Source organism: Haplochromis burtoni, unplaced genomic scaffold, assembly GCF_018398535.1.
Source record: "Haplochromis burtoni strain Fernald_Lab_line unplaced genomic scaffold, NCSU_Asbu1 Contig_560, whole genome shotgun sequence".
NCBI classification, from domain to species: Eukaryota; Metazoa; Chordata; class Actinopteri; order Cichliformes; family Cichlidae; genus Haplochromis; species Haplochromis burtoni.
The window spans coordinates 2,701-29,890 of NW_024582921.1; the positions used below are offsets into that span (position 1 = coordinate 2,701).

Genomic DNA, 27,190 nt, shown 5'->3' on the forward strand with positions numbered 1-27,190 from the left:
ACAGCAGAGGATTGGGAGAATGTCATGTGGTCAGATGAAACCAAAGTAGAACTTTTTGGTATAAACTCAACTCGTCGTGTTTGGAGGAAGAAGAATACTGAGTTGCATCCCAAGAACACCATACCTACTGTGAAGCATGGGGGTGGAAACATCATGCTATGGGGCTGTTTTTCTGCCAAGGGGACAGGACGACTGATCCGTGTTAAGGACAGAATGAATGGGGCCATGTATCGTGAGATTTTGAGCCAAAACCTCCTTCCATCAGTGAGAACTTTGAAGATGAAACGAGGCTGGGTCTTCCAACATGACAATGATCCAAAACACACCGCCCGGGCAACAAAGGAGTGGCTCCGTAAGAAGCATTTGAAAGTCCTGGAGTGGCCTAGCCAGTCTCCAGACCTCAACCCCATAGAAAATCTGTGGCGGGAGTTGAAAGTCCGTGTTGCTCGGCGACAGCCCCAAAACATCACTGCTCTCGAGAAGATCTGCATGGAGGAATGGGCCAAAATACCAGCTACTGTGTGTGCAAACCTGGTAAAGACCTATAGTAAACGTTTGACCTCTGTTATTGCCAACAAAGGTTATGTTACAAAGTATTGAGTTGTATTTTTGTTATTGACCAAATACTTATTTTCCACCCTGATTTACGAATAAATTCTTTACAAATCCTACCATGTGGATTCATGGATTTTTTTTTCACATTCTGTCTCTCACAGTTGAAGTGTACCTCTGGTGCAAATTACTGACCTCTGTCATCATTTTAGGTGGGGGAACTTGCACAATCGGTGGCTGACTAAATACTTTTTTGCCCCACTGTATAAAGCGCACTGCACTGTGTGCCGGCGCACTTTTTCCATAGGCATGCTTCTAGTGGTGGGCACATGAAGAACATGAGGGGCGTGAAAGCTCGGGGAACCCTTAACCAATTTCTTGTCCACCAGGCCACGGCAGAAGCAGATATGGTATGTAAACACTGGTTTGTTTTTTTAAACCCTCTGGTTAAGGTTAATATGGGCATGTGCAGTGAATATCAGCGCTATGTGGCCAGAAGTGTGATAATATAATTTATTTTGTGTAATAAACAACTGCAAGGATAGATGATTACAACAAATAGATGACTAATACATAAAAGTAATACATAGATGAATAATGATGATGAGTTAAGATGCGTAATCATGGGAACAAGCGGGTTTACAAACAGGAGCAGCTGATTAGCATTAGAAAAGCTGAAATAATACCTCAACTGAAGCCAATTGTACTAAATGCACTATATGTGCACTGTTACAAGAATATTTTTGTTCTATTGCTTTCTATTAATTTATATAATTTTAAGTTAAGCAGGACAGAGTTCTTTTAAAGAAAGATTTACTTATATTCTCAAAAGTTAAGCATGACAGGCTTCTGTTTAAGAAAGAGACCTGTTTTACTGTGTTAATGTTGTCATTTTGAGCTAAAAATAAATGGCTAAATGATCATTTGTTTCCCATATGGTCATATCACAAAGAATATGCATCTGCTTAAATCAAATTCAAGTCAAATGGTTAAAAAATAATTTCACACACAAAAAAAAGAGCTACCACACTGGGAAGGGTGAAGACAACTGGGTTGCCCGGCCCTGGCCACGAGGTGTCCCTTATTTATTTTTCAGGGAGTTGGCAACCCTAGGTAAATGAATGGTTTATGAAAATATATCTAAATCTGTCATCAGTAATCAGTAATGATCATGTCTCACCTCTAGTCTTCTCTGTCTTAATTTCAGGTTTTCACCATGTGTTGTAGATAGTTCAGGAGGTTAACTCGACCAAGCAGTCTACTTTCGGGTACTGTTTAGAATACCAGAATAGGGAGGATGGTGTAGGTTTAAGTTTATTAGACTGATACGCATATATACCAACAAGACAGTGTACATCACTGTGACAACAGCGTTTGTTTTCATTCAAAGGCTTTATGGTTTTTCCTATAATACCTGGTGGGCCGGTCTCTAGTCAAAATGCCCGGGCCGATTTTTTGTCCCAGTCCAATGCACGAGGACAAAAACGATGGTTGACCGCACTGACACTTTTATTAGCAAATAAAAAAACAAAAACAATCATTTTCACTTAGTTATTGGATGTGTATATGACCTGTTTTAATAAGTTATTTATTTTCATATTGTGAAATAGCCTAAAAAACAGACTAAGCATTCTAACTTTGTGTTATTCAGTCAGTCCCATACATGAACATGGACGCACACTTGATCTTGTTTTATCTCATGGTTCTTCTGTTTCTTTCTGTTTTTAACGTAGAGATTTGTGATGCTGTGTTTTCTGACCACAGTCCTGTGATGCTTCAAGTTCCTCTTGCCCGTACCTCAGTTAAACCGCGCTGCTGCTCGCCGCTGTCGTATTTTTGACCCACTGCTGAGCAGTTTTTAACAGTTTTTAACCAGAACTGTAAAATCCCGGAGTTTTTGTGCAGCCAGACTGAGGAACTGAGCTCATGGTTTTATTCCACCTACCAGATTGCTTTGGACACTGTGGCTCCGTTAAGAACCAGGCAGCCTAAAACTAAATCTGACCCCTGGCTGAAGGCTGTCAGACGCGAGTGCTGTCGAGCTGAGCGTGAATGGAAACAAGCTACAAGTGTCATTCCAGATGCTAAAGGACTGTTGGCATCAATATCAAAAAACTGTAAAAGATGCCAAAAGACAACACTTATCTGACATTGTTTCGTCAAACTGTCACAACCTGCATGTTTTATTTAAAACCATTAACTCTGTTCTTAGTGCACCACATACTGACTGCAGCCTGTAAACGTTTTTTTAAACACTTTTTTATTGAGAAGGTCTCCTCCACCAGGGTTCAAATCTCTTGGTAGCCCTACTGAGACCCCCAATGTGTATTTAGATACCTTGGCACAGTACGTTAAACCAGCTGTGACAAACCTGGAGGTCAAAGTGAACTCTGACCTGAAGCTTGTCAGTCAGATTAAGGCAGTGGTAAAATCAAGCTTCTTTCAGCTCAGGCAGCTGATAAAATAAAGACATTTATTTCACGGCAGCACTTTGAGACAGTTATCCACGCCTTTGTTAGCACTCGGCTGGATTACTGTAATGCACTTTATATAGGGATCAGTGCTTCATACGTTACTCGTTTACAGTGGTGTGTCCAGCGGGGTGGCCTGTGCCCCCCCAGGCCTAATTTGCCAATTGTATGTTAAAATGTTCGTATTTTAATATTAAAAAATGTTTTTGCCCAAAACATATGTGCACTACATGTCAGTAAAAATACTATGCAAATATTGATGTCCTTGACTGCTGAATAAACACTGACTGATTGTATCTCTTGTACTTTATCAACGCAGTATCTAAAAACTTTGCACCGTAGTGGTTAAAATCTCATTCTAATAAGAGTTAAAAGCGCATTCGGTTATTAGGTTTATAGGGTTATTGAATTATGGTTAACGGTTGGTAGAATTTTTTTAACATTATCTGCCAATTACATCTGCCACCCTTCTCCAAATCTGTGCCCCTACCTGGCCCCCCCAACAAAAATTTTCTAGACACGCCACTGACACAAAGAAGGAAACCCCCACACAACAGAACCTCCTCTATTCCTCACTGGCTCCAAATCTTTCAGTAGAAATATCAGTGGTTCGCTATCTGTCACCATCAAAACACTCCACAAATCCCGTGAATGATTCACTTCCTTATAAACCAGGGAATCAGACACCGAAGCAGTTACGTTCTAAATGAAGCTTCGGACGTCACTGATCACGTGACTCTGGCCAAACGAATCAAGCTTTGGCACAGTGCTTCTGAAGCAGTGTGTTGATTTTTTTTGACACACGCACCGGGGCGTCAGCTTCAAGCGAGCCATCACTAGTTTTAGGCCTATTGCAAACCCTTTGTGTTTTTGTTGTTTTGTTGTTGTTTTTTTTTGTTTTTTTTTAAATAATAAATTTTAACGTATTTGACTGATATTGACCCTCATGTCCCGTTTATTCTGGGCTTGTACCTGTAAGAGCTTTGGGCCTGAACGTTTGCACGAGTAGTATAGAGGCCCTTAGCGGTTACTCGGTGGCTTTTACTCGCTACATAAAAACTATTTCACCTTCCAGATACTGCATTATATGACATCGTCAGTTGGTGAACTTTCCTCTCATGGATATTTTGTATAATTAATTTGCATATCTCATATAGAGATGACTTGCACTGATTTCTGTTCAGATAAATATTCCAATTTAAAACTGATCAGATGTGCAGGTGCTTTTTAGTCACCTGGCCACTATTTTAACTCACTGCAGCCAATCTGAGGTTTCACAGAATTTCCTTCACTGACCATCTTCAACCTTCAATCTCTACACTTGCAATGTTGCTGTTAATGAGAGCAGCTTTGCTGTGATCTTTAAAGATCATTCTCATGATGTTGCTTTGGAAATGTTTCTTAAGAATTTGTTGAGTTTAAGTAATATAACAGTAATTATAATAATGACAGAACATGGCAGATTTCAGTGAATGTGGAAAAATATCACAATCACAGCAGTTATAGCAGCATCCTTTAGATCCTTTAGCTGCTGCTCCAGAGAATTTTATTAGAGTAGAGTGGACATCATCACTGAGGGTCATTGCACAGAAGTGAAAACAGGAGGAAGCTACAGACCGCTTCAGTGGTTCACGACTTTGTATCATTTGTATTGTAAAGATTTTTTCAAATTGTTATTTTATTTTGGGGATTTTATATTATTTTATGTCTGTATGTAGTTATTAGTTTTACAAAAAATATAAAAGAAGCACTTACAGAAGTTTTGTAAATTACTAAAGTATTTACTAAAGCTGTCTCCCCTGAGTGAGCATCAGGGCCCTCTGCAGTTTTTGTGTAGAAATGCAATCGTAGAATTAAACTGATTTATCTGGAACACAAGATGGAAAACTGATATTCTCATTAAAGACAGAAAATAGATGCAAATGCGCAGAAATGTAACTGTTCATGCCTGTAAGAACAAAGATGAACAGCAGCTCTTGTCGTTTGGAGACTTTAACTTATATATAGAAGATCAAAATGAAACAGGAGGTGTGTCGTCACCGCATGTTTAAATAGGCTTTTCCTGAAACGCATTCTCGCTTACGGCCATACCACCCTGAACACGCCCGATCTCGTCTGATCTCGGAAGCTAAGCAGGGTCGGGCCTGGTCAGTACTTGGATGGGAGACCGCCTGGGAATACCAGGTGCTGTAAGCTTTCGCACTTACACACACAAACTGCAGAGGGCGCTGCTGCTTACTCAGTGGAGATAGCATCAAGGAATACTATGATAACAAGGACATCACTTAATATTTCGGTATTTTGTTTTGAAATGATACAAATAACAGTTTGAATATTGAAACTAATCTGAGGCCCTCTTTTAGCTCATTTTGTAATAGGATGTGCTTTTGCACTTCTAAACAAACTGCAGAGGGCGCTGCTGCTTTCTCAGGGGAGACTGTTTCTCTTTTCTTCACGTGGTAGTAGTTTTGAAATAATGAACTGAGGCGAGAGAAAAGAGTAAAATAGTTTATTTTATCAGTAAAGATCAACAGAAGGCACGAATAACAGAATCCAAGGGCAGAAGAGAGACCAGTGTCAGTATGTTATACAACCATGTGATCAGATAGCAAAATATACCTTTACATCCACCATCTAGCTGCAGGAGTTCATGGGTAAATCCTTGGAAGGCTGAAGAAATACTTCAACAGGACAAATCGCAGCCTTTTGCAAAAATATATCCATATATAATTATACACTTTTTCTACATGTCGAAGCAAATAAACTCTACAAAATGCAGAAAACTATCCGAGGACATGAACTACTGATGCATTCATAAGAAAGTCCATGCTTATTATTCGCATCAGAGTATCACTGAATCAAAAATAGAAGCAGTACCTTTGTCAAAAACAGCAATAGGAAAAACTTACGAGTCCATAGAAAGCCAAAAAATATCAGCTTTGAAAACAAGAAGAGGTACACAAAACATTTCAAACTGATGTTTATAGGAGAATTCATAGGTCTGAAAATACAAGTCAGTCCCTTTCAAGCAGTTTAAAACAGAAACAGTAAAGGAATGCCATGGCTTTGAGATGCTTTGGTTGTAATACAAATCCCAGAGTTCACAAGCAAGAGGACTATAGAGATGGCCATGCTACAAAAAAATACAACTGGCATCAAGAGCACTGTCACTAACAAAAAGAATTTTAAAGATAAAAATGGAGCATGTTGAAGGGGGAAAAAAAAAAGCTTGGGAAAAAAATATTGAGCATCACAATTTTACAAGAAGCTGGAATATTTCAGGACCGATGCAGTTTTTACAAAAAATAAAACTGTCATTGTAATTTAACCAGCCTCATTTTGCTACAACTGCCTATCCCACCCAACAAACCTGACTCAATACCATTTTACCCATCACAAGTCTCCCAAGTAAAGTAAAGCCTTCTCCTTCTAGATACATGTTGTAATCTTATTGACTGCTCAAATGTAAACTAATCTTAAAATTCCAGGTATTTTTAGAATATTATAATACGTGAAACCAAATCAGAACTACGATGAGTTTTTTTTCCCCATTTTCTGAGTTTAACCATCAGTTATTTTTTTTTTTGTTAGCTTTCTGGCTTAATAATAATTTGTTTTTTGTGAAATTAACTTCTTCAAATGCTGCGTCTTTGTGACAGATAATGTAGGTACATACTAAAAATTCTCAAACACCGCTCCGTAAATATAGGTTACATCGTGTTAAAAATAATTCAGCTGCCAGGCTGTGAAGTCTAGTACGGGTAGCCGTCAGGGAGGCCCAGTCTTTGGATGCACTGCTCCACTCCTTCAGCCAGATAAGGCCCGTCATCTTCATAGCTGGGGAGGTGGGAGCCTTCGTCCTCGCTGGGAGGTAGGACAGCATCCGGGTCAGGCTTGAGACTTGGCCTCTGATTGTCTGGGAAAGCCATGGAGAAAAGTGCCTCGGGGTTGCACACAAACTTGTAGACGTACCGCTCACCGGCCACCTGCAAAGAGTTTGAGTTGAGAAATTAAAAATAAATAAATAAATAAATAAATAAATAAATAAATAAATAAATAAATAATTAATAATAATAATCAAACAAAAGTAATCTCTCAAAAATTTGGAAATTGATGACAAAATGTTGAGGACAGAAAACTGCAGTTTCTCTAACGGCCACTTGAGGCTGGTTTAAACAGCGAGTCAGTCTCCATGACTTCAGTGTTTAAATGACCAAAACAGCAGAAAAAACAACAACACTGATGATGTTTAATAGCCTGGTACAACAACACACACAAAAAATATTTCGGTATTTTGTTTTGAAATAATACAAATGACAGTTTGTATTACACACACACACACACACACACACACACACACACACATAATAACCTCAAGTCTTTTAAAACTCAAAACATTAAACTGGATGGCTTCCAGATGTGCTTCATTAGAGGCTAAGATTAGAAATAAGAGGTCAGAAACTCAGTGCTTCAGTGCAAGAGCCCAATAGCTAGTTTTTTTTTATAGTTTGTGATTACAACAACATAGGAGTAAAGGAAGACTCAAGTGGAACATGACCTGCCTTTACCTTCTGCATAATGCCCTTTTCATAATAGTACCGCAGCGAGCGACTCAGCTTATCGTAGTTCATGGCAGGTCGATTCTTCTGGATCCCCCAGAGCCGAGCCACCTAAAAACATGATGGGGGAGGGAAAAATTTATATATGGCTTTAAAATGTTGTTTTTCAGTCTTAAGAATATTAAGCTTCTCAAAGTTCCACATTAGGTATGCAGTAGCTGACCTCTTCGGGGTCAATCAGCTTGAACTCCATGTTTCGCCCCGTCCAGATGATCAGGTGTGCATTGGCTGGGTTGTCCAGGAGTGTGAGCAGGAACTGCCACAGCTGCAGGGAGCCACGGCGCTGGTACGGCAGACCCTCCTGTTTCACTTTACCTGGTGAAGACACGCAGAAGTCACCTTTCCTGCTTTTGTGCTGTTTTGTTTTTTTTAAACCAATTTCTTGATCGTTTGCTCATTTAAAAAAATAAAAATAAATTATGCTTTTTCTTCTTCTTTTTTTTTTTTTTTTTTAAATCATGTCTCATTGGACAGAACATAGTACAACATTAGAAACAGAATACTCAACCTGGTGTATGCAAATGCCAATAATGAACACAATACCGCCAGCTCACAGCACACTGCCTTAAATGATATTGTCCTTCCCTCCTTTGTCTTATACACTAAGTGTTAACAAGGATGTTTTGGAAGTCCGTGTCTTACCTTCCAGCCTTTCCGGCACAACACAGGTGTCATCATAGTACAGACACTGCTCTCTGTCTGGACCAAATCCTGTGGAGCAAAGAATAGAGTAAAAAGGCTGTGGCAGCATGAAAAGGCATTTTTAAACCCAGGACACAAACTCACCTGCACTGTTATTTTGGTACAAAGCAGACTTCTGAAAGGATGACGGCTGGCATGTTTGAACCTCTGAAAGGCACAAAAGTCACAATTCTTCATAAACTGCAAGAAAATGTAAAGTGTCTGAGCCTAGGCCCGTAGTTATTTGAATGTTTCACTTATGGCAAGACTGCCTGTTACCCTAACAGACGTGAATACATTTTATTCAGATGCCGTCGCCACACTAAGGGTAACATACCTGAATCATAGCCAAAGTCTCTTGGCTCTTGTTTAATTGTGACATGGTTGAAGGCAGTCTGAGGACGTGCCAGACCTGACGTAGGAGGCCCTGGCTCTGGATATCTCGGGTCTACCAGTTCTTGTTTAAAACCCCGGGGAGCGTGGGGAACCAGAGGCTCTGAAAGGTGGCGCTGATACATTGGCCTCCCGTCACGGATGGCGGGGTGGTATGGCGTGTTTGCGGTCTTCTTTGGAGGAAGGAAAGACAGGCAGGGATCCGACAACTGCCGCTGGAACCTGAAGTGTGGAAAGAAGTGGATGTTTAAAGGTTTGAAGCTCATTCGCTTCCAGCTTAAACCGCGCGCGTGCGTGTGTATATATATAGATTTTTTTTTTTTTTTAAATCTTACCTTTGTTCTGCATTGAACGACACACTGGAAGAGCCGATGGGAGGATGTGGCATAGCAAACTGCTGGCTTTGATTGGCCTGTGGAAGGTTGCGGAGGTGGGAGGGGCTAAGGGCAGGAGTGTGGTTTGGGGAGCAGTTGTTGGTCAGCTGAGGGGTAGATGGCTGTAACTGCCTCTGTAAAGGTGGAGGTCCAGTAGGGTGGATGGAGCCACGTTGTTGTACTGCAGGTGTGGAGGATGGAGTCGGAGCGGGCTCACAGGCACTAAGGAGACCAGATAAAAACACATCATCCAAAAGTTCTGTCTGCCAGGTGTGTGGTGGTGGTAGTATTGCAGTATATCACACACAGGTTTAAAAACATGAATGGTTACCTGTAGCTGTAAAGGCACATGTCAGCCTGAGGCGTTCTGCAGGGAGAGAAGTCTTTGGACGGACTGGGTTCACGCTTCACTTTGCTCGCGGCCAGTCCATGAAACATCACTGCAAAAAACACACAGGCAAATAATACATACATGTTTGCAGAGCATGGAATGAACACCCTTACATTAGATGGCCAAGTGGACTGCTTCAAAGATTAGTCTTTAAAAAACAAAACAAAAAAACAACAACTTTCCTTTCTGATAAAGCTCATAGTTCAGGCAGAATCAGGTGATAAGCTTAGGCTACGCAGGGCTTCCCATGATGCAGTGTTCTACTCAACACAGCGTCTCTGTACAACACTTTGCATTTCCACAGTGTCTCGTCTGTCCTGTTGCCCTCCCCTCAACCCCAATGCCTCAGTGCAGATGGCCACCCCTCCTCAAGTTTGATTCTGCTGGAGGTTTCTTCCTGTTAAAAGAGAGTTTCTACTTCCCACTGTCACCAAGTGCTTGCTCACAGGGGGTCATCTAATTGTTGATTTTCCCCCACCTGTGTTACTTCAGTTCTTTAACTTCCAATATCCTAGAAATATATATATATTTCCCCCCTGGTATTACAAGTATATGAACATCAGTCAGTCTTTATCTCAAAACTGTGTTTTTTGCTGTCTCAAATGAGTAAAATTGAAGGTTCTGTCCCTATTCAATGCCAAGGCATTTTAATTGACTTCATCATCATCAGTTCATCTTTTGCACAGTTACACAAGTCTCACACTCCTAATTTGCCTCCAACTGCCTAGTGTTGGATCCCTGGTGAGCGTAATGGTTAGACAGTTAGGATTACGCAACATTACCTCTGGGAACACTGGTTGGGAAAATAATGCGTTTGTTGAAGCAGCACTTCCATTACCAAAACACACTCGAGACCTATTAAATGGCAGCTTTGGTGGAAACATTTGCCTGCTCGTGTGGCAGAACGGCTTCAGATCCAAATTAGAGTTTACCGCCAGCGTTTCAGACCCTGAATATTTCCCTCCTAACTCTTATCTGCTCATGTTGATAATTTAGTAGCAATGATACCTCACATTAAATAGACAAGCTCTGCACATCTTTAAGTTGCACTCTTCCAGTTTGCAATGCAGGCTTGCCATTTAGCATAAAGTTTTTCCTTTATCGTCCCTTTCAGCGTTTGCTCCCCACTCCTGCGTCTGTGAAAGAAAGGAAACCTACCCCTATCTGATCTGAGCTTTCCAGGAATCTGTAGAGATTCTCATCAGTATGCTGCACCGATGACGCCAGGCCGCTAATGTTTCCATCCACGACACGGTCTCCGTCAGCTTTATTGTCCGCACGGGGAGTCGTTGTGTTGAAGCAGCTATGATTACGGCAACAATAAGTATATGCAATACGTGTTTGGCAGGAGCACTAAACGCACCATTTCCTCATCGCCCACGTTATCTGTAACACTTTTAAGTACAGTACTTTTTTTTTTTATCTCGCCTCATTTCCTCTGTTACATGACGACTATCATTTAACTGGCAAAGCTCCAAGGTGAATGGAAACACCAAGGAATGAGAGCACTGTAAACAACTGGTTTTACACCAATGACCTTTGAGATCACGAGTCACAATCTGGTAAGTTCAGTGGAGTTTACCCATTTGAGCAGGAAGCTGCACATATCCTAAATGAGAGCCAACAGCTGACAGTGCAATGTGATCACACGTGCCAACCCTCTTATGTCCAACTCCATGTTAAAGACCAACTTCCAACGCTCAGTTCCAGACCCATCATAAAGCTCTCACAAAAATACTCTGGTGCATAAATAGTGCGCACCACTGCTAAAACCTGAAATCGTAATCTCTCCAAACATCCAAGAAGAAGCAGGTACTCACAGTTATTGGACTGGAAATCCGGGACAAACTGCTCGTCATCGGTAGCTTGAGCTGAGAGGGAGGAAAAGACATGCCGTTTAAGGACCCCTCTCATCAACTATCACACATCATTTGTATAATGTGGGATGCTCACCTTCAGCGATCCATATTTCTTGGAGCTGACTCAGGTCTTGGAATAGATCTGGAAGATGGTTTCACATTCATTTGTTAGAATGTGTGTGGGCGCAATTATTTGACATTTCACATGTAATTAATGACAACAAATGGCCTATATAAGACTGTCGGAGAAGCATGACCTATTAAAGAAATACCAAAGACCACGAGGGGCACTTGAAAGAACAGGGGAGGGGAAAAAAAATAATCCTATTAGCAAATTTATGAATATAATTTCTCCCCACATTGTTTGTATCCAGCAGACAGATGTTATCCTGGCACTCACAAGAAGTTAACTGCAGTTTCATAGTCAGTCTGAGTTTTATATGTACCTTCTGTGTCCTGAGCCAGCTCGGTGTCCATGAACTTCCTCTTCCTATCGCTGAGACACTTTGCTGCTTCCTGTGTGTGACATTTCTGCAGCAATGGGCAAAGGAATGAAACTCAGCACACATGCAGCAAGACAATAAAAAGATAAGAACATAAAACCATAATGTTTCAAACTCACACTCTCAGGGACCACAAAGGGAACCTGCTGATCATAAAAGGCCTCCATGTTGCAGGAGTCTTCACCCTGGGATGAGCAGTGAGGAAGTGATATACTTTGAACATACTGGAGTCATTAAGCAGAAATCCAAGTCTATCGTAGTCTATTTTTCCCCCTACAGGACTAGCCCCTCCATCCATACTACCATCATCCCTTTCACATGACTTGGCATGTTTGTTTACAGTGGCTATAAAAGCCCCGTTGTCACAGAAAGAATTATGCAATCTGCAGTACGCAAATCTGACATGAATAAACTGACGTGAAGCTGCGGGAGGAATCGCTCTTCAAAGGCTGATTTGAGGCAATGAAAAGAAAGCAGCTGAATAGTCAAATAAAACATGACGTCTTTTCCTTTGGCTGTGCCGTGCCAACTTTAATGACGTACAGAGAAGCATATGTACAAAGAATGACAATGCTATGTTTGAAAAGACAGGAATTAAAATGGTTTGATGCTTTGCTTGCCAAGAGATAGGATTAAAGAAGAAACATTTAAAAAAAAAAAAACAAACAAACTACTTGTTCAGCTAATAATGCCAATACCTAATCACATTGCTGCAACTGAGTGCATTTAGGCACAGTCAAGGTGACCAGCTGAAGTTCAAAGTGAGCATTAGAATGGGGAAGAAATGGAAGTTAGGTGGCTTTGAATGTGGCATGGTTGTTGGTGCGAGTATATCAGAAACTGCTGAACTGTTGGGTTTCCCCGCACAATCGCCTCTAGAGTTTACGAAGGCTGTTTATGCTAGAGATCAGAGGTGAATGACCAGACTGCTTCAATCTAATAAGGCAGAAACAAATAAATCAAATAACCACTTGGTACAACCAGAAGAGCATCTCTGAATGCACAACACCTCAAACCGTGAAGCAGACAGGCAACAGCAGCAGAAGACCACACCGAGTGACACTCCTGTCACCAGGAAACAGGCTAAAATTTGCACAGGCTAACCAATAATTAGACAAGGGGGGAGAAAGCTGCCCGATTTCTTCTGTGACATTCAGATGACGAAAGCATGGATCCAACCACCTGTAACTGGTTGCAGTGCTGCAGTTTGTGCCAGCTGGGCATTGTTAAATGCCACACTTTACCTGAGCTTTATTGCTGGCCATACCCATCCCATTATGACCGTAGTGTACCCATCCAGCAGAACAACACAACGTCATAAAGCTCAGATCACCTCAAACTGGTTTCTTGGTGTACCTAAAGTAGCCGATAAACGTATATATGCGATAAAGATATGGGACATTATTTTAACAATGTTTTGCACCTCTTAACTACACCAGATTTCAAAGCTTTGTAAATTTCTACATTTTTAATGTTTCTTCAAACAAACAAAAAACAAAAAAACAAAAAAAAATGGGTTATTGACCTGGCTCAAACTGCTCAAGAGTCCAACTAAAGCTCGTGAAATACGGGACAAAAGTAAACAGCGAAAAAACTATTTCAAGAGATGAAAAGGTCAGCCCCCGACGTTGCGTAACGTTTTGTCTAGTCTTCGGTTAAAGTAACCTCTACAAACGATTTAGTGTGTGAGTGTGAGTGTGTGAGTGTGTCACTCGGCTTTGCTTCAGTGACTACAAACGCCACCGAGGAGAAATCACGCCAACTAACTCCGCTAACGTTAGCAACAAATCCTCGCTTAAAGTGAAAGATTTGTGAATGGAGTTTCGCGTGACGCTCGTTGAGTCCTCCTTGTTTTTCTCAATGAAGTGAAACACGATACTGGCTGAGGCAGGAGGAGGAGGGACACCCGCTCACCATTGAGAAATTTCGCCACAGACAAACAGTGAAGGATTCCCGGCGCCAACAAGCTGAAAAAAAAAGGCTGCTGCAGACGGAAATGCCGCACTGCAGGCAGGCAGACGGTCGCGGGGAATAAACGCAGCGCTGAGTTAGATTTTTAAGAAAATGGCGTTAGCCTCTGAACGCCTATGTGCTCCCCTCGGAGCCTGTAGCAAAGAAAAAAAACCCCGCGACCATGCATCTGGTGTTTATGTAATTAAAGGCAAGCAGGCGCCAGCTTTTACTAAAGCGGTAAGATAAAAACAAAAAGAAGAAGACTCACTCGGTAAGTGAAGTTTCTTGGCAGTGTGAAAACAGAACTCGTCGCAGATTTCCTCCCCTACATCCCATGCAGCACCTCGATTAATCACTCGGCTGTGGATTTTTCTCAATGAAGGACTCTGATAGCTGGGGCTAAAACGAGCGATCTCCTGCCCTGCCATTGGCTGGAACTCAGAGTCAGTCAGAAGGTGAGCCAATCGTCATCGAGGCTGCTCTGTGGCCCGGCCCCCTCTGTTTTTTATGAATGGCTGCGTTTCATTCATGAAACCAGGACTGTCTTAAAGTGCCAGCGCTGCAATTAAGGTCTTATAAAGTAAACAGGTAAATAAATAACCAAATTCAAGGTCATCTGTAACTTCTACACGGGAACAATAATGATGAAAATAGCACTAAAAGCATGCCTTTGCTGGTTTATTATATAGCCTACTGATTTCAACTAAATCAGGCGTGTTAAACATAATGCCTGGCAGCTTTAGAAAATTTGAAGCAGGGCATATATGCACACACACACACACACACACACACACACACACACACACACACACATATTTAAGATAAGATAAGATAAGATAAGATAGAACTTTATTAATCCCTCGGGTGGGTTCCTCTGGGAAATTCGATTTCCAAAAAAGCACAGCACCGACAGAAGTTACAGAGTTACAGAATATATATATATATATATAACACACACACAACACACACATATATAAATACAGAGACAATATAAATAAAATATACAAGGGGATAAATAGAATAAATAGGAATAAAAAATAAAAATACAAGTGAATTGCACATTTCAAGTATTGAGTCTATTGCACTGTTGACTATTTACAAAAAGTATTGCACAAGGTATTGCACAGTGAGGTGAAGAGGCACTACAGCTTAGTTGTTCCCCCCTCCTTTGTCCTCCTGTCTCCCCTCCCTCTCCCCTCCAGAGAGGAGTTAAACAGTCTGATGGCGTGTGGGACAAAGGAGTTTTTAAGTCTGTTAGTTCTTGTCTTGGGGAGAAGCAACCTGTCACTGAACAGACTCTTCTGGTTGTTAATGGCCGTGTGCAGAGGATGCCCAGCATTGTCATAATGTCCACAGTTTCTTTAATGTCCTTTTCTCTGCCACTGTCACCAGAGTGTCCAGCTTCATGCCGACCACAGAGCTAGCCTTCCTGATCAGTTTCTCCAGCCTGGATGAGTCCTTCTTTGCTGTGCTGCTCCCCCAGCACACCACAGCATAGAAAAGTACTCCAGCAACCACCGACTGGTAAAACATCCTCAGGAGCTTCCTGCAGATGTTAAAAGACCTCAGCCTCCTGAGGAAGTACAGTCGGCTTTGGGCTTTTTTATACAGGTGCTCTGTGTTGCATGACCAGTCCAGTTTATTGTCCACCCACAGCCCGAGGTACTTGTACTTGTTGACCACCTCCACCTCCTCCCCCTCTATCTGAACCGGCAGTGGACCTTCTCTGGACCTCCCGAAGTCCACAACCAGTTCCTTAGTCTTTGAGGTGTTGAGTTGCAGGTGGTTTGTGTGACTCCATGCGACAAAGTTCCTCACCAGACTTCTGTACTCCTCTTCCTGATCATCCCAGATACACCCCATGATGGCTGTGTCATCTGCAAACTTCTGAATATGGCATAATTCAGAGATAAAGAGATCTTTATCTTTAGACCATGCATGCTGCACCAAAGTAATAATGTAATGTAATGTATTTAATTCTACACTATTTTTTCACAATTTAAGCCCAAAGAGTTACGCTGACAAATTTTCTTTCACTGACTACAACATCATTTCATTATCAAGTAGAAAAACTGCTGAAATTGCATTTAAAATGAGTGTGACACCCGAACTAGGTTATATTCATGAGATCATCTTTCCTGCCACAGATCATAATAAACACTATAGCAAGAAGAGAGAGAAATACTTGCCATGTAATAATAATTGATTTCCTTAATTTTATTGTTCTCTTATGATGTTACAATTGGAACTACAACGACAACCACCACTGAGTAGATCATATATTTAGTGTTACTGTTATTAAACCTTACAGTCAATTACAAGGGTTTTTTGGGGGGGGAAGTTGCATATGTAATAATTTAACAAAAAAAGTCAAAGAAATAATAAAAAATGTGTCTCTTAGCTTCAGCCTGGAATAAGATGAACCAATGTTATACTCACTATAAAGGTGAGCACAGGCACAGGGGAGCATCATCAGGTTATCAGACTAACAGTCGTTTTACAATAAGACCCTAAAAGGCTTTATAGCTTTGTTGGTTCACAGCAAGTACAGTAGGTTCTATCTCCCAGCCTCATTATCATCCCATTCTGTGTGGAGACGGCACAAACTCCATGTGGTTATGTGGGTTTCCTCCCAGTACTCCGGATTCTCCTAAAAATCAGCATTTTAGGTTAACTAGTGATTGTAAATCGTCCATAGGTGTGAATGCAAGATAGATAAAGCACTTGAACATGTATGAAAAGGTTAAATCTGGCTTTGAGGGCCATTAACCCTAGAAAAGCTTCAAATCTTTGTTACTTAGAGCATTTCTTACTCAGGACTGTGGAATACTGAAAACTGTACCCAACCCTAATGCAGTTCTTTCACATGTTCCTCCTCAGCTACCTGTATTGCCCCAGTTACAGTTTATTTCTTTTTTGAAGGCACATCCATCAGTTTTTGGAAGCTACCACAGAATATGTGTTTTTGTGGGGATAAGACTTCAAAAAGACTCCCGTGACCTGGACTGCATGTAACACTGAGGATATTTAAGTAGTCCTGTAAAAACTGGGAAACTGTCAAATGTTCGACGGGTTTAATCCAGCATCGCACATGACTGTTTGAAGAGTATTCATCTCAGTGGGTGGCAGAGCCCTTGCTGCACTTTTAATTCTACTCTGATCTCATTCCACTCCATTACCTGCTGCTGCAGAGTGATCACCCAAAGAAATTCCACATGATTACAGGGTAAATCCCCTCATACAGTACCTCCACAATAACAGGTGGCTCTTTACAATGCTTGGAAAGCTACAACATTGCAAACCCTGCAGTTATCAACATGTTGCTCTAAACAAATACAGTGTTCCTGTCTACCTAGGAGAAAAATCAGTGCATATTACTAAGGTGTTTGTGCATTTTTCTGCTTAAAGTTCTGCAGACTGCATCACCCACTGAATATAGATTTAGTAATTCTTTTATTCCCCTGTGCTCTTTTTGTCCCAAATATATTATGTATTTATTAAAAAGGAACTTGACAGAACTGATGACATAAAACCGACTTTACAATTAATGGATCCAAACAACAGGAAGGAAAGAGCAGCTGTTCAGCGTTAAAGGGTTAATGTTGATCTGCTAGCAGTGAAAATGCGTGTAAATGTTTATTTTATGGCTTCGTACTGACTGACCTCTTCAGGTGGATTTTTTTTTTTTGCAGGGCTGCGCCGACTGTTTGCATTCGACTTAGAAAATGCTCGATCAGCGCGAGGAGATGCCAGAACGGATCTGTGCGTGTGATAAAAGTTCTAGTTCAAACATCAGCTGAGCTCAGCAGCTCTGTTACTGATTTGCAGTGTCTCCTGTTTGCTCGGCCACCGCACGTCTACGACTGTGCACAATATCACATCACAGATTTTTTTTTAAATTTATTCTTCCGTTCTGGCAGATCAACAAGCGTGATATAGTTGAACATATCCTGGAACAGGAAATTACACACTGCAGTCTTAAAGCTTCTTATCAAATGTTCCAGTTGTGTGTTGATGTCTTTTTTCCCTTTTTATCTTTTTATCTGTATATTTATTAGGGAAACAGAAGTTGTCACATATGATAAATTATCACCCCATTTTGACCTACAGCAACGGGTAAGTATTGTAAGTAAAATTACACCCGTATAATAATTATTGTTTTGACTAGCTCTAAATATGGGATCAGTTACTTCTCAGGGATTATGCTGATTTACAATATTTAGTCAATTTTACATAAACAGATCACAAGGCAAAATATCAGGATTAAAAAAGACAGAGATGTATGGATATTCTTTTTTTTTTTTTTTTTTTTTTTTTTTACTAAATCGCACAGTTTTAAAGCTTTTTTACTACACTTATTTCCTGTCATGTGAAATGCAGTTGTTAAACCACTGGGTGGCTCTCATGCCTACATCCTTTAGTCCTCATAGAGTGATAAATTACCTCAGCTCTCATAGAACCAGAGATCTTAGATCACATTGTTTTTCCCTGCATAGTTTTGTGCTCCTCCTAAACTTTCTAACGTTTGCACACAAACCCCTAAAAGCCAGCTGCTCTGCACTGACCACTTATTAGCAGCTCTCAGCTCAGATTCACCTTTGACACCATTGACTTTGCACTTTAATAATAAATTAATTCACAGATTACAAATTCAAAGACAACCCCGCTTCTCAAAAGGTCAGGACACTGTAAAGTGTAAATAAAATAAAAATGTAATGATGTGTAAGTCATGTAAACCCATCTTTTAATTACAGTTGAAAAGAAAATAACACACTGAAATTGAGACATTGTATAATTTTAAGAGCAATATTAGCTCGTTTTGAGTTGGATGTGATCTGAATGGAGCAAATGTTGATCTAAAATCTGTGTATGCTGGTTAAGGTGTCTTTCCAGATGTGCAAGCTGCCAGTTCCACAGGCACTCATGTACCTCCATACCACCAGAGACACAAACTTCTGACCTGAGCACTGATAACAAGGCAAATGGTTCCTTTAGTCTTTAGTCCAGAGTACACAGATTCCATTTTTTCCAAAAAGAATTTCAAGTGCTGATTCATCTGTCCACAGAACAGTTTTCCACTTTCTTTTAGTCAATTTTAAACAAGCTTTGGTTCAGAGAAGACGGCAGTGTTTCTGGATCATGTTTGTGGCTTCTTTTTTGCATCATACAACCTCAACCTGCATTTGTGGATGCCACAGTGAACTGTGTTCAAAGACAGTGATAAGGAAGTGTTCCTGAGGCCATACCCAATCATGTTCCTGAGCTGTTGTCAATTAGCCTAATTAGTTGGTATTATAATTAGTTGTTAATTATAATACAATTACAAAACACAAGAAACAATTTAGCTTTGTTTCTTGTGTTTGTTTATTTTTTTATTTAAAAAAATGTTTTAATCGTCATCATGTACATATGCTGATGTTAATGAATGGATTTAGACACAAGCTCATTTCTCCAGAAAGTCAAAGGTCAGAAAGTCCATAAAAGGCTGAAAACACATTGTGAAAAAGAATGAAAAATACAGATTGGAGAGGGACAAACTGTCCAAACCCTAAACCTACCTGGCAACCCTAAAGGTATCGTTTAATTATTATTAAAAGATAATAATTAAACTATAAAGTATAAGTAAATTATTCACTATTATTAGAGCCTGTTACGGCCCTGGCCATGTGTCTTGGTGGCTGTTTCTTGTCCTGTCTGTGCCTTTAAGTCTCTGCAGGTCCCTGATTGGATAAGCTGACGGCTGCTGATTGGTCCCCTGATCATGTGGTTGCTTTCAAAATCCCTCACCAGCAGTTGTCTCGGGGCAGCCACTGACAGCAGCAGCAGACCTGACCCTGGCTTCCAAAACCTGTGACATTTATGTTTGAGATTCTCGTGACTTACCGAGCTTTGTATATAGTGTGTACATTAGTTTTCACTTGTAAATAGCACTGAAACAGAAGGGGTGAGCTGCCTTATTATTTTTCCTTGTACTGTTTTTAGATAGCACCTCCTCACCTGACTTAGCTTGTTTTGTTTGTTATTTTGGCCTTTGTTCACCCCGGAGCTTCATTTTCAGTGTAGACAAATAAACCACCGTTCACTAAGAAATTGGTTTTTCTGTGTATGGTTTTGGGGCCCGGGGCGGGGTCACTTCCTTTTTTAACTCTTATGTTACGTCCCTGTACCCCTAGACGGGCGTAACAGAGCCATTAATGCAAACCATTACCAGTGTTGGATTAGAGCACTGTATCAAATGTAAAGGCACTACTTTGAGCCCAGGTCAGGCAGATGTTGATGAAGTTAAATAAATCGTAAAATCAGCATCTTGCATCATATCCACAGTACTGTGTATCAGCGAACTACCATAGCTGTCTGACATGGTGACAGTTTTTTGCTGTTGTTGTCTGGGCACCTGCTGGGCAGTGGATATTGTTGCTCTGCTGTATTATTTCTGCCACCTCTGGCACAAATAAACAATAGCTGGTTGCTGGCATACCACTAGCCCCTGTTGGTGAACCCTCCTGAATTACCAGCAGGCTTTTTTCAGCAGTTTTATTTCTAGGCTTTACCACGAGCCGCCAGCTGTTGGCACGCTAATTAAAAAAACTCCCGCCGGGCACCGCAAAGTGGAACTTATCCTGTTTTTTGTTTTGTTTTGTTTTTTTGGGTTGGTTTAAAACAACAAGAAATCAAATCACAGCAGTTCATTGTTTGTCTATGCCTGTGGGTTTATTTGCTCATTTGAATAAGCGACGGGAGGAAAGCAAGAAAAAGCAAGTGAGCTTTTGATCTAGAAGTCCACGACGCGTCTAATGGAGCCTACAGATGGATTAAGAGCTCCCCACTCCGAGTGTCGTCTGTATTCGCCCTTTTCCAGCAGGTACTGGCGCCCCCTGTAGCTCGGATGCTCATAGAAGACCCAGGTGCCGTCCTGGATGTGGGCCGAGTGGATGTCGCGGTAGCGCCAGCGGTCCTGCAGGTTGGGCATGTCTTCGCTAAACTCTATCATCTGGCCACTGAAGTCTGGACGTTCGTAAATGCGGATCCTGTGCCTGGTGGATGGCTTAAAGATTTAAAAATAAGAACATGTTAATAATAGATAGGAATTCCTTTAACTTTAAGCAGCTAAGACCACATTTGTTCATCCTGTAAGGAGGAGAACATTTCTCACAGCGTTGCATTGCTCTCAAAAAAATTACAGTGAAGAAAGTATACATAGTATTCTAGTTCTGTGGTTGCTTCCTGAGACTTACATATCTAATGAAGCGACAGGAGCGAATGGTGTCATTGAAGCCATTCCAGCTCTGATAGTTGGGGTACTCCCCTTTAGAGAGGACGTACTGGTAGCCCATATACTGGGGTCTCTCATAGATGACCCAGGCTCCACTCTCCACCCGAACAGAGTTACAGCGGCTGAAGTGGGAACTGAGCTCGGGACAGTCACTGCTGCATTCGAAGTAACGACCCTGGAAGTTCTTGTCCTCGTAAAAAAAGATCTGCAAGCAAGAGTGTGAATTAAAAGCTGTGCAAGTAAAGCAAACCCTAAAACTCTCCATATCTCTATGGACAACACCGCTGATATAACTCTTTTGACAGAGAATTTGAATTATACGTTAGAGATAGTTATAGATAAGTTTCTTGTACTAACGCAGGGCAAATGTTGGACTTTCACTTTTTTGTGCTGCTCCCTAGCGGCTAAAAATGAAATAATTCAGCTTTAAGGTTTTTGTCAGGGTTACCATCTATTTATTTGTGCAGGAACATTCATGCACTTCAGGTTATATCAGGTTATATCTGACAAAAGCCCCGCCCGCTCGTCACACTAACAAACTAACATTTGACAGGACATCAGCTCAACGCCATTTAGCAAGAAGCAATTCACCCACAGCTTAGCGTGAGGTCATTACGGCATTATCATGTCGCACAGTTGTGGCGCTTACCTTCCCTGTGCGCTCCATAATCGCCTCGTGTTCCTCCTCACCCAATCAGATTAAAGCCACTCATACACACTGCATTGCCGGCAGTCCACTTTTAAATAAAGGCTGATGAACTGCATTGCCAGGGGAATCATTGTCATTCAAATGAGCTCTCCATTAACATCGGCACATTAGCTGATTCTGCAATTGTTTTAGCACATGGCCTTTATATGTGTTGATGCAGAAATTTTGACTGAATGCTGTTTAACTCTAGAAAAATAGAAATATTGTTGCTGAAAAATCACTTCTTCATTCATGTCACCTCCCATATCCTCCGAAGAACCAGCCTAATCATTTATGTCCTCTGTAATGGACATTGATTTTTGGTACTAAATACAGGACATCCTGGGCTTTCCATTGATATTCATGTGTTTGGGTGGTTTCTTTTAGCTCCAAAGAGGCAGGAAATCACAAAAAAGTTCAGTGGGAAGATTCTTTTTTCCTCGGTTCTCAGGAGGATATAAGATAAGATAAGAAGATAAGAAGAACTTTATTTATCCCGAGGGAAATTCTTTTGTCATACATATGCTCAATGCAGCAGAGAGAAAGAGGAGCAGAGGAATAAGATATACAATATGTACAATAGAATACAAGTATACAGTAATATACAGTAGGATATAGCTGCTGTTATCTTAATATTTATGGAAACATTGTTTCAGCATGTATTATTGTGTTTTGTATTTCATGTTACATTACATTACATCACATATACTCTTTTTCTATTTTTCTGTTTTTGTTTTGTTTGCCCAGTCAACTGTAACTTATCCTCTTGTTTATTGTTCTTATTGTCACATGCACAGCCTTCCCATCTGAACACTATTCACTACTAGAGTTAGATATAAAATATTTATAAATATAAACCATTGACCATTACATCATCTTATAAATATTAAATAATAAAATTTTGTGTGTATTCTCCTGTTTTTCTTAATAAATATACTCATTTATATAATGAATAAAAAGCTTAGATATAAAAAAAACCTAATATATTTCTTTTGTGTAATGCAAGTGCATGCATAACGTGCACGTGAGTTTATATACTGGTGCAAATTTTAACCTAAAGTTCTTGTAGTTATTTTACTATGATTTAAAATGACTTTCACTATTTAAACATTGCATTTGTCCAGTTTAAATCAATATTTATTATTTATATATTAAGTTTTAAAGTCTAAAAAAAGCTTTAATTTGATTTTTTTAAAATGTTGTGATTAAATGTAACACAATATGGATAATGAGTGAAAAGGATCATGGGTAATAAATGACAACCAATGTTTAATTTTCTATCATGACTTTATTTTAAGCATGTTTAGTTATTTTCCTTGTTTTTATTTTTTTCAAAGATTTGTCAGTGGCTACTGCTCTTTAACCCGGCGGATGGATCCAACGCTGGGCTGCATGCCCCCCCACTCAGCGTACCTCCTGTATTTGCCCCTCTCAAGCAGGTACTGGCACCCCCTGTAGTTTGGGTGCTCAAAGAAGATCCAGGCTCCTTCGAACACCTTGCAAGAGTGGACATTGTTGCTTTTCCAGTTCTCGGGGAAGGCAGGCAAGTTGTCTGCCATCTCCATCGACTGACCTTCAAAGTTTGGCTTTTCCCAAACTTTCAGCTTCCATGAATTCCCCACCTGGAAGGAACAAATGAAAGAATGGGAATGTCTGCATTGTTGGTTTCTTACTGTATTATATTGTGAATTGATTATACACCATTCACACACATATATAGTCACCTACATTTCGAATAATTCGACAGGACCTGATGGAATCGTTGATACCTAGCCAATACTGGTAGTCTGGATACTCTCCTGGGCTTAGCACGTACTGGTAGCCCATGTAGTTTGGTCTTTCATAGACTACCCAGAATCCTCCCTCCACTCTGATGGAGTTGCAGCGGGGGAAGTAGGTGTGCAGGTCACTGCAATCATTGTCACACTCGTGGGACTGACCCTGGAAGTTTTTGTCCTCGTAAAAGATGATCTGAGAAAACAAGTTTTGATGAAACGTTGCACTCACTGAACTCTAGGAAGTGGCTGTTATGGTAAAACAAACACATTTTGTACTCATTCATCTCAAAATACGGTATAAGCATGAATCATATTGCCACAAACATGTGCCTGTCTTAAACATACAGTACCTTCTCCATTGTCGATATCAACAGGTTTGGTGTGATATGAAACATTAAAGCAGCCACCTCCTATATTCACTTTATACAGAACAAGGACAATAAAACTAAGCACATGGCTTGCTTTCTGTGAACTGGATTATTCAATCACTGATTCAAATATTTATCCAGGCTTATCACATTGTTCTGAAGCAGTGAATCCTGTTTCCCTAAACAATGCAAATGCACAGTGCAAAGCATCCCAAAGCCACTGGATGCAGCAGAGCGTGCTGACAAAAACAAGGGCACTGCAGGACAGTTGGTTTGATATGAAACGTTTTGAGCTGAGTCAGTGACACAGCAGGAAGGCACCAGAGACTCTGCTGGAGATATTTATACACATTTTATAACTAATCCATATTATAACAAGTAAGCAGTAATTTGATCAATCATTTACCCCTAGCGTTCCTTTCCATGGTAAATAAGCTGATTCCATGCACTGTTCATGATGCAGGGAAAAACTCCCATTTGAAACAATGCATGAGGACACAAGTGATGGTCTTCAGCACGACACTGTGGTGAAGGTTAGGTAATGTTTAGGAAACAAGCAGGATTGCATTTAAAAGGAACCAACACAAACAAAAGGTGATCTCCTGTTCCCACCCTGTTATTAATCAGAACCTTAACTCCACACTTAGTCATTTCCACACAAACAAATGTAATTTGATAAACTTCCTTTCCTTTATTGAATCATCAAGGCAGATTTTCTTTTAAATGTAACAAGCAGATTGCCACAGCTTATATGAACATTCATGCTCCCCAGAGGGTGAACTCCCACACGATGACCTTCACCTTTAAATCTGCCACCATAAGATCGCTGTTGTTACTGAAGAATGATCCAGATTCCTAAAATAACAATAACAATGTTTTAAGTATTGCCCTTCTAGTAATGATACAACTCATCATTTAAAGGTATCCGACATTAAATCATCAGTACTGAATTACCTTCAGCAGTGAAACTACTGGTTTCTTTGTACTTTGTCATAGTTGCTCGGTTCTCCTGCTTCTTTCCCACCCGAGAGATATGTTATCCTGCTTAAACTAAGATCAGGATGCTCAGCCCGTTAATACAAGTGCATAGTTTTCTTTTATAATATATGTATTTATATACATACACGTACATGACATATATATATGGCATGGCATGGAGTTGTAGTGTTGTATTTACACCAGAGGTCTAACAAAGGAGGAGTCTATTGCAGATTCCTGAACTTTGTGAAACTGCCACACAAAAAGTCTTCACATCTTTAAAATAACATGATTTAATAGTTCTACTTGGTTTTCATTAATGTATTCATTCTTCCAAATCGAGCTTGAGGCACATTTGATGAAATCCACAAGGACAAAGTCAGTTTGTTTGAGTCATTTATAAGTCATTTATTGATTGTCATGTGCATCACTTTTTCATTATGACTATTAATCAAAACTCTGTGATCCTGCGGAAAGAGCCGACGCCAGGTGAAGATGCCCCCCAGTCGCCGTGCTGCCGGTACTCGCCCCGCTCCAGGAGGTACTGGTGCCCACGGTAGTTGGGGAGGTCGTAGAATACCCAGGCACCATCTGTCACCACACAGGAGTAGGCCTCGCGCATCTTGTAGGTATCATAAACCGATGGGCAGTCATCAGAGCACTCCACCATCTGCCCACCAAAGTCCGGCCTCTCGTACAGCCTCAGCTTCCACGCACTACCGTAGACCTGCAAACACAAGCAAAGCACAGTGTACTCGGTGCAGATTTACACTGCCAACTTTGGAGCAGCGTTTTCATTTTATGGCTAGTGTTATGAAAAATCCTGGAAATTCCTCCCAAAGATAAAAAATACATGTGCAGGGTTTCACTCTAGGCTATCAGCTCACATGGGCTTACATTTTTATGATGTAATCTCTTCAAAAGCTGGTCTTTGGCTGCTATTGCACTGTCAATTAGACTGGTTTAAAGCACAGACTGATTAAATCAAAACAATGAGCTTAAAGAGGCTAAAATGTTCCGTCAAACAGAAAGAAATTACATTTCTTACATACATTAATCTTTTTTTTCTTTAAGAAAAAGCTAAAAGTTGCTGCCAGTTGTGCTTCCTATTGTCTACTTGTTTAGTCTGCTGGCTTAACAGTGAGCACCCAGCCTGGACTGGTGCCCTTGTACAATGCTGTCCTGCAGGGACTGCACAAACACATTTCCAGAAGCAGTCTATGTGAAACCTCTGTTGGATTTTGTGGTTGAAGGAACTTGGGAAAAAAAGGGGGGAACTTACATTTTTGACGGTACGGCAGGATTTGACATTGTCGTTGAAGGCCATCCACTGCTGGTTGTCGGCGTACTCCCCTGGGCTGAGGACGTACTGGAAACCCTTGTAGTTGGGTTTCTCATAGATGACCCACACGCCGCTCTCCACTCGGATGGAGCTGCAGCGGTTGAAGTATGTGTGCAGGTCAGCGCAGTCGCTGCTGCAGTTGTAGCAGCGACCCTGGAATTTCTTCTCCTCAAAAAATGTGATCTGTGGAAAACGTACGCTTTTAATAAACCCAAGAGGAGGAAGAGTCTTTAAACGCACACTGATCGCAACAGGTCTTAGCTTACCTTCCCCATTTGGATGCACTGTAGACCTCATTCTTTGCTGCAGCCCCATCAAAGTATTTAACGATAAACAAAATGTGCAGAGTGTGGCAAGTCTTTGATACCCAAATGAGGTAGATTTACATATCAGCAAAATAGCTTGGAGCTGTTTGATTTGCCTTTGTTCTGGCCTGATGATGGCTCTGTATCAAACACATGCTGGAACAGTGAAGGCAGAGGATCAGTGTTAGACTGTGAGGGACAGAAATTATTTAACACTGTTTAATAGTAACTCCCTTTAAAACAAAAAACAAAAAAGTGAAGGTATTATTGAAAATTGAGGTATTACTGCAAAAAACCTATGTGAACATGTAACTAAAATGGCATTTTTAGGCTTTTATTTTCTATTTCTGATCCTACAGGAAACAAAAACCTGCCTCATGTAGTATTTACTGGTTTAAGTATATGCAGATAGACTCAAAATGTCTTTTGGACTACTGTTGCAAATATAAAATGCATACATTAAGGCCTGTTCTGTGCAATTTAGAGTGTTTACATTATGTGAAACTGTAGAATATTAAATCTTTCTGTCTAGTTTCATTAAATACAATAGAGCTTTTATTTAGTGATGATTTGGTTAAGTCCATTAGGAACCTTCAGACTATATATGTAACAGCTTTAAAGTAATTAAACATCAATACATGCAAGAAATTGATCAACTATAC

At 40.6% G+C, this 27,190-nt stretch overlaps 4 protein-coding genes, 1 long non-coding RNA gene and 1 other non-coding gene across 6 annotated transcripts; 2 read left to right on the plus strand and 4 right to left on the minus strand.

Moving 5' to 3' along the window:
- Window positions 1-5,100: 5,100 nt before the first annotated feature.
- Window positions 5,101-5,219, plus strand: LOC121812375. Its single transcript, XR_006053027.1, has one exon. It is a non-coding gene; the product is annotated as a 5S ribosomal RNA (ribosomal RNA).
- A 296-nt stretch (window positions 5,220-5,515) lies between these two features.
- LOC102300696 (ETS translocation variant 5) lies at window positions 5,516-14,191 on the minus strand. The gene is made up of 13 exons (XM_005948329.3): window positions 14,065-14,191; window positions 11,963-12,028; window positions 11,787-11,871; window positions 11,435-11,482; window positions 11,302-11,352; window positions 9,422-9,530; window positions 9,052-9,312; window positions 8,661-8,938; window positions 8,429-8,491; window positions 8,285-8,353; window positions 7,806-7,957; window positions 7,592-7,693; window positions 5,516-7,009 (listed from the first exon to the last, which is right to left on the minus strand). The coding sequence occupies exons 2-13, from the start codon at window positions 12,008-12,010 to the stop codon at window positions 6,776-6,778; spliced, it is 1,500 nt and encodes a 499-aa protein (XP_005948391.1). The 5' UTR covers window positions 12,011-12,028; window positions 14,065-14,191; the 3' UTR covers window positions 5,516-6,775.
- Window positions 13,746-15,240, plus strand: LOC121812372. The gene is made up of 3 exons (XR_006053026.1): window positions 13,746-14,067; window positions 14,179-14,251; window positions 15,189-15,240. It is a non-coding gene; the product is annotated as an uncharacterized LOC121812372 (long non-coding RNA).
- A 5,241-nt stretch (window positions 15,241-20,481) lies between these two features.
- LOC102301016 (gamma-crystallin M2) lies at window positions 20,482-21,816 on the minus strand. Its single transcript, XM_005948330.1, has 3 exons — window positions 21,719-21,816; window positions 21,032-21,274; window positions 20,482-20,841 (listed from the first exon to the last, which is right to left on the minus strand). Exons 1-3 carry the CDS (start codon window positions 21,734-21,736, stop codon window positions 20,569-20,571), a joined length of 534 nt encoding a protein of 177 aa, XP_005948392.1. The 5' UTR covers window positions 21,737-21,816; the 3' UTR covers window positions 20,482-20,568.
- A 1,209-nt stretch (window positions 21,817-23,025) lies between these two features.
- Window positions 23,026-24,009, minus strand: LOC102301325 (gamma-crystallin S-1). The gene is made up of 3 exons (XM_005948331.1): window positions 23,886-24,009; window positions 23,486-23,728; window positions 23,026-23,379 (listed from the first exon to the last, which is right to left on the minus strand). The coding sequence occupies exons 1-3, from the start codon at window positions 23,928-23,930 to the stop codon at window positions 23,107-23,109; spliced, it is 561 nt and encodes a 186-aa protein (XP_005948393.1). The 5' UTR covers window positions 23,931-24,009; the 3' UTR covers window positions 23,026-23,106.
- A 1,255-nt stretch (window positions 24,010-25,264) lies between these two features.
- LOC102301807 (gamma-crystallin M2) lies at window positions 25,265-26,572 on the minus strand. Its single transcript, XM_005948333.1, has 3 exons — window positions 26,490-26,572; window positions 26,164-26,406; window positions 25,265-25,608 (listed from the first exon to the last, which is right to left on the minus strand). The coding sequence occupies exons 1-3, from the start codon at window positions 26,496-26,498 to the stop codon at window positions 25,333-25,335; spliced, it is 528 nt and encodes a 175-aa protein (XP_005948395.1). The 5' UTR covers window positions 26,499-26,572; the 3' UTR covers window positions 25,265-25,332.
- Window positions 26,573-27,190: the final 618 nt, after the last annotated feature.

Excerpts from the sequence above, each read along its gene's own strand:
- LOC102301807 (XM_005948333.1), bottom strand. Across the intron at positions 25,609-26,163 it reads CCTGCCGTACCGTCAAAAAT|GTCTACGGTAGTGCGTGGAA; the intron begins GTAAGTTCCCCC and ends TTGTGTTTGCAG.
- LOC102301016 (XM_005948330.1), bottom strand. Across the intron at positions 20,842-21,031 it reads CCTGTCGCTTCATTAGATAT|CCATCCACCAGGCACAGGAT; the intron begins GTAAGTCTCAGG and ends TAAATCTTTAAG.
- LOC102301325 (XM_005948331.1), bottom strand. The coding sequence starts at position 23,930 with ATGTTTCATATCACACCAAACCTGTTGATATCGACAATGGAGAAG. Across the intron at positions 23,729-23,885 it reads TGATATCGACAATGGAGAAG|ATCATCTTTTACGAGGACAA; the intron begins GTACTGTATGTT and ends TTGTTTTCTCAG. Across the intron at positions 23,380-23,485 it reads CCTGTCGAATTATTCGAAAT|GTGGGGAATTCATGGAAGCT; the intron begins GTAGGTGACTAT and ends TGTTCCTTCCAG.
- LOC102300696 (XM_005948329.3), bottom strand. The coding sequence starts at position 12,010 with ATGGAGGCCTTTTATGATCAGCAGGTTCCCTTTGTGGTCCCTGAGAGT. Across the intron at positions 11,353-11,434 it reads AGAAATATGGATCGCTGAAG|CTCAAGCTACCGATGACGAG; the intron begins GTGAGCATCCCA and ends CCTCCCTCTCAG. Across the intron at positions 9,531-11,301 it reads GGATTTCCAGTCCAATAACT|TGATGTTTCATGGACTGGCC; the intron begins GTGAGTACCTGC and ends TGTTTTTTGCAG.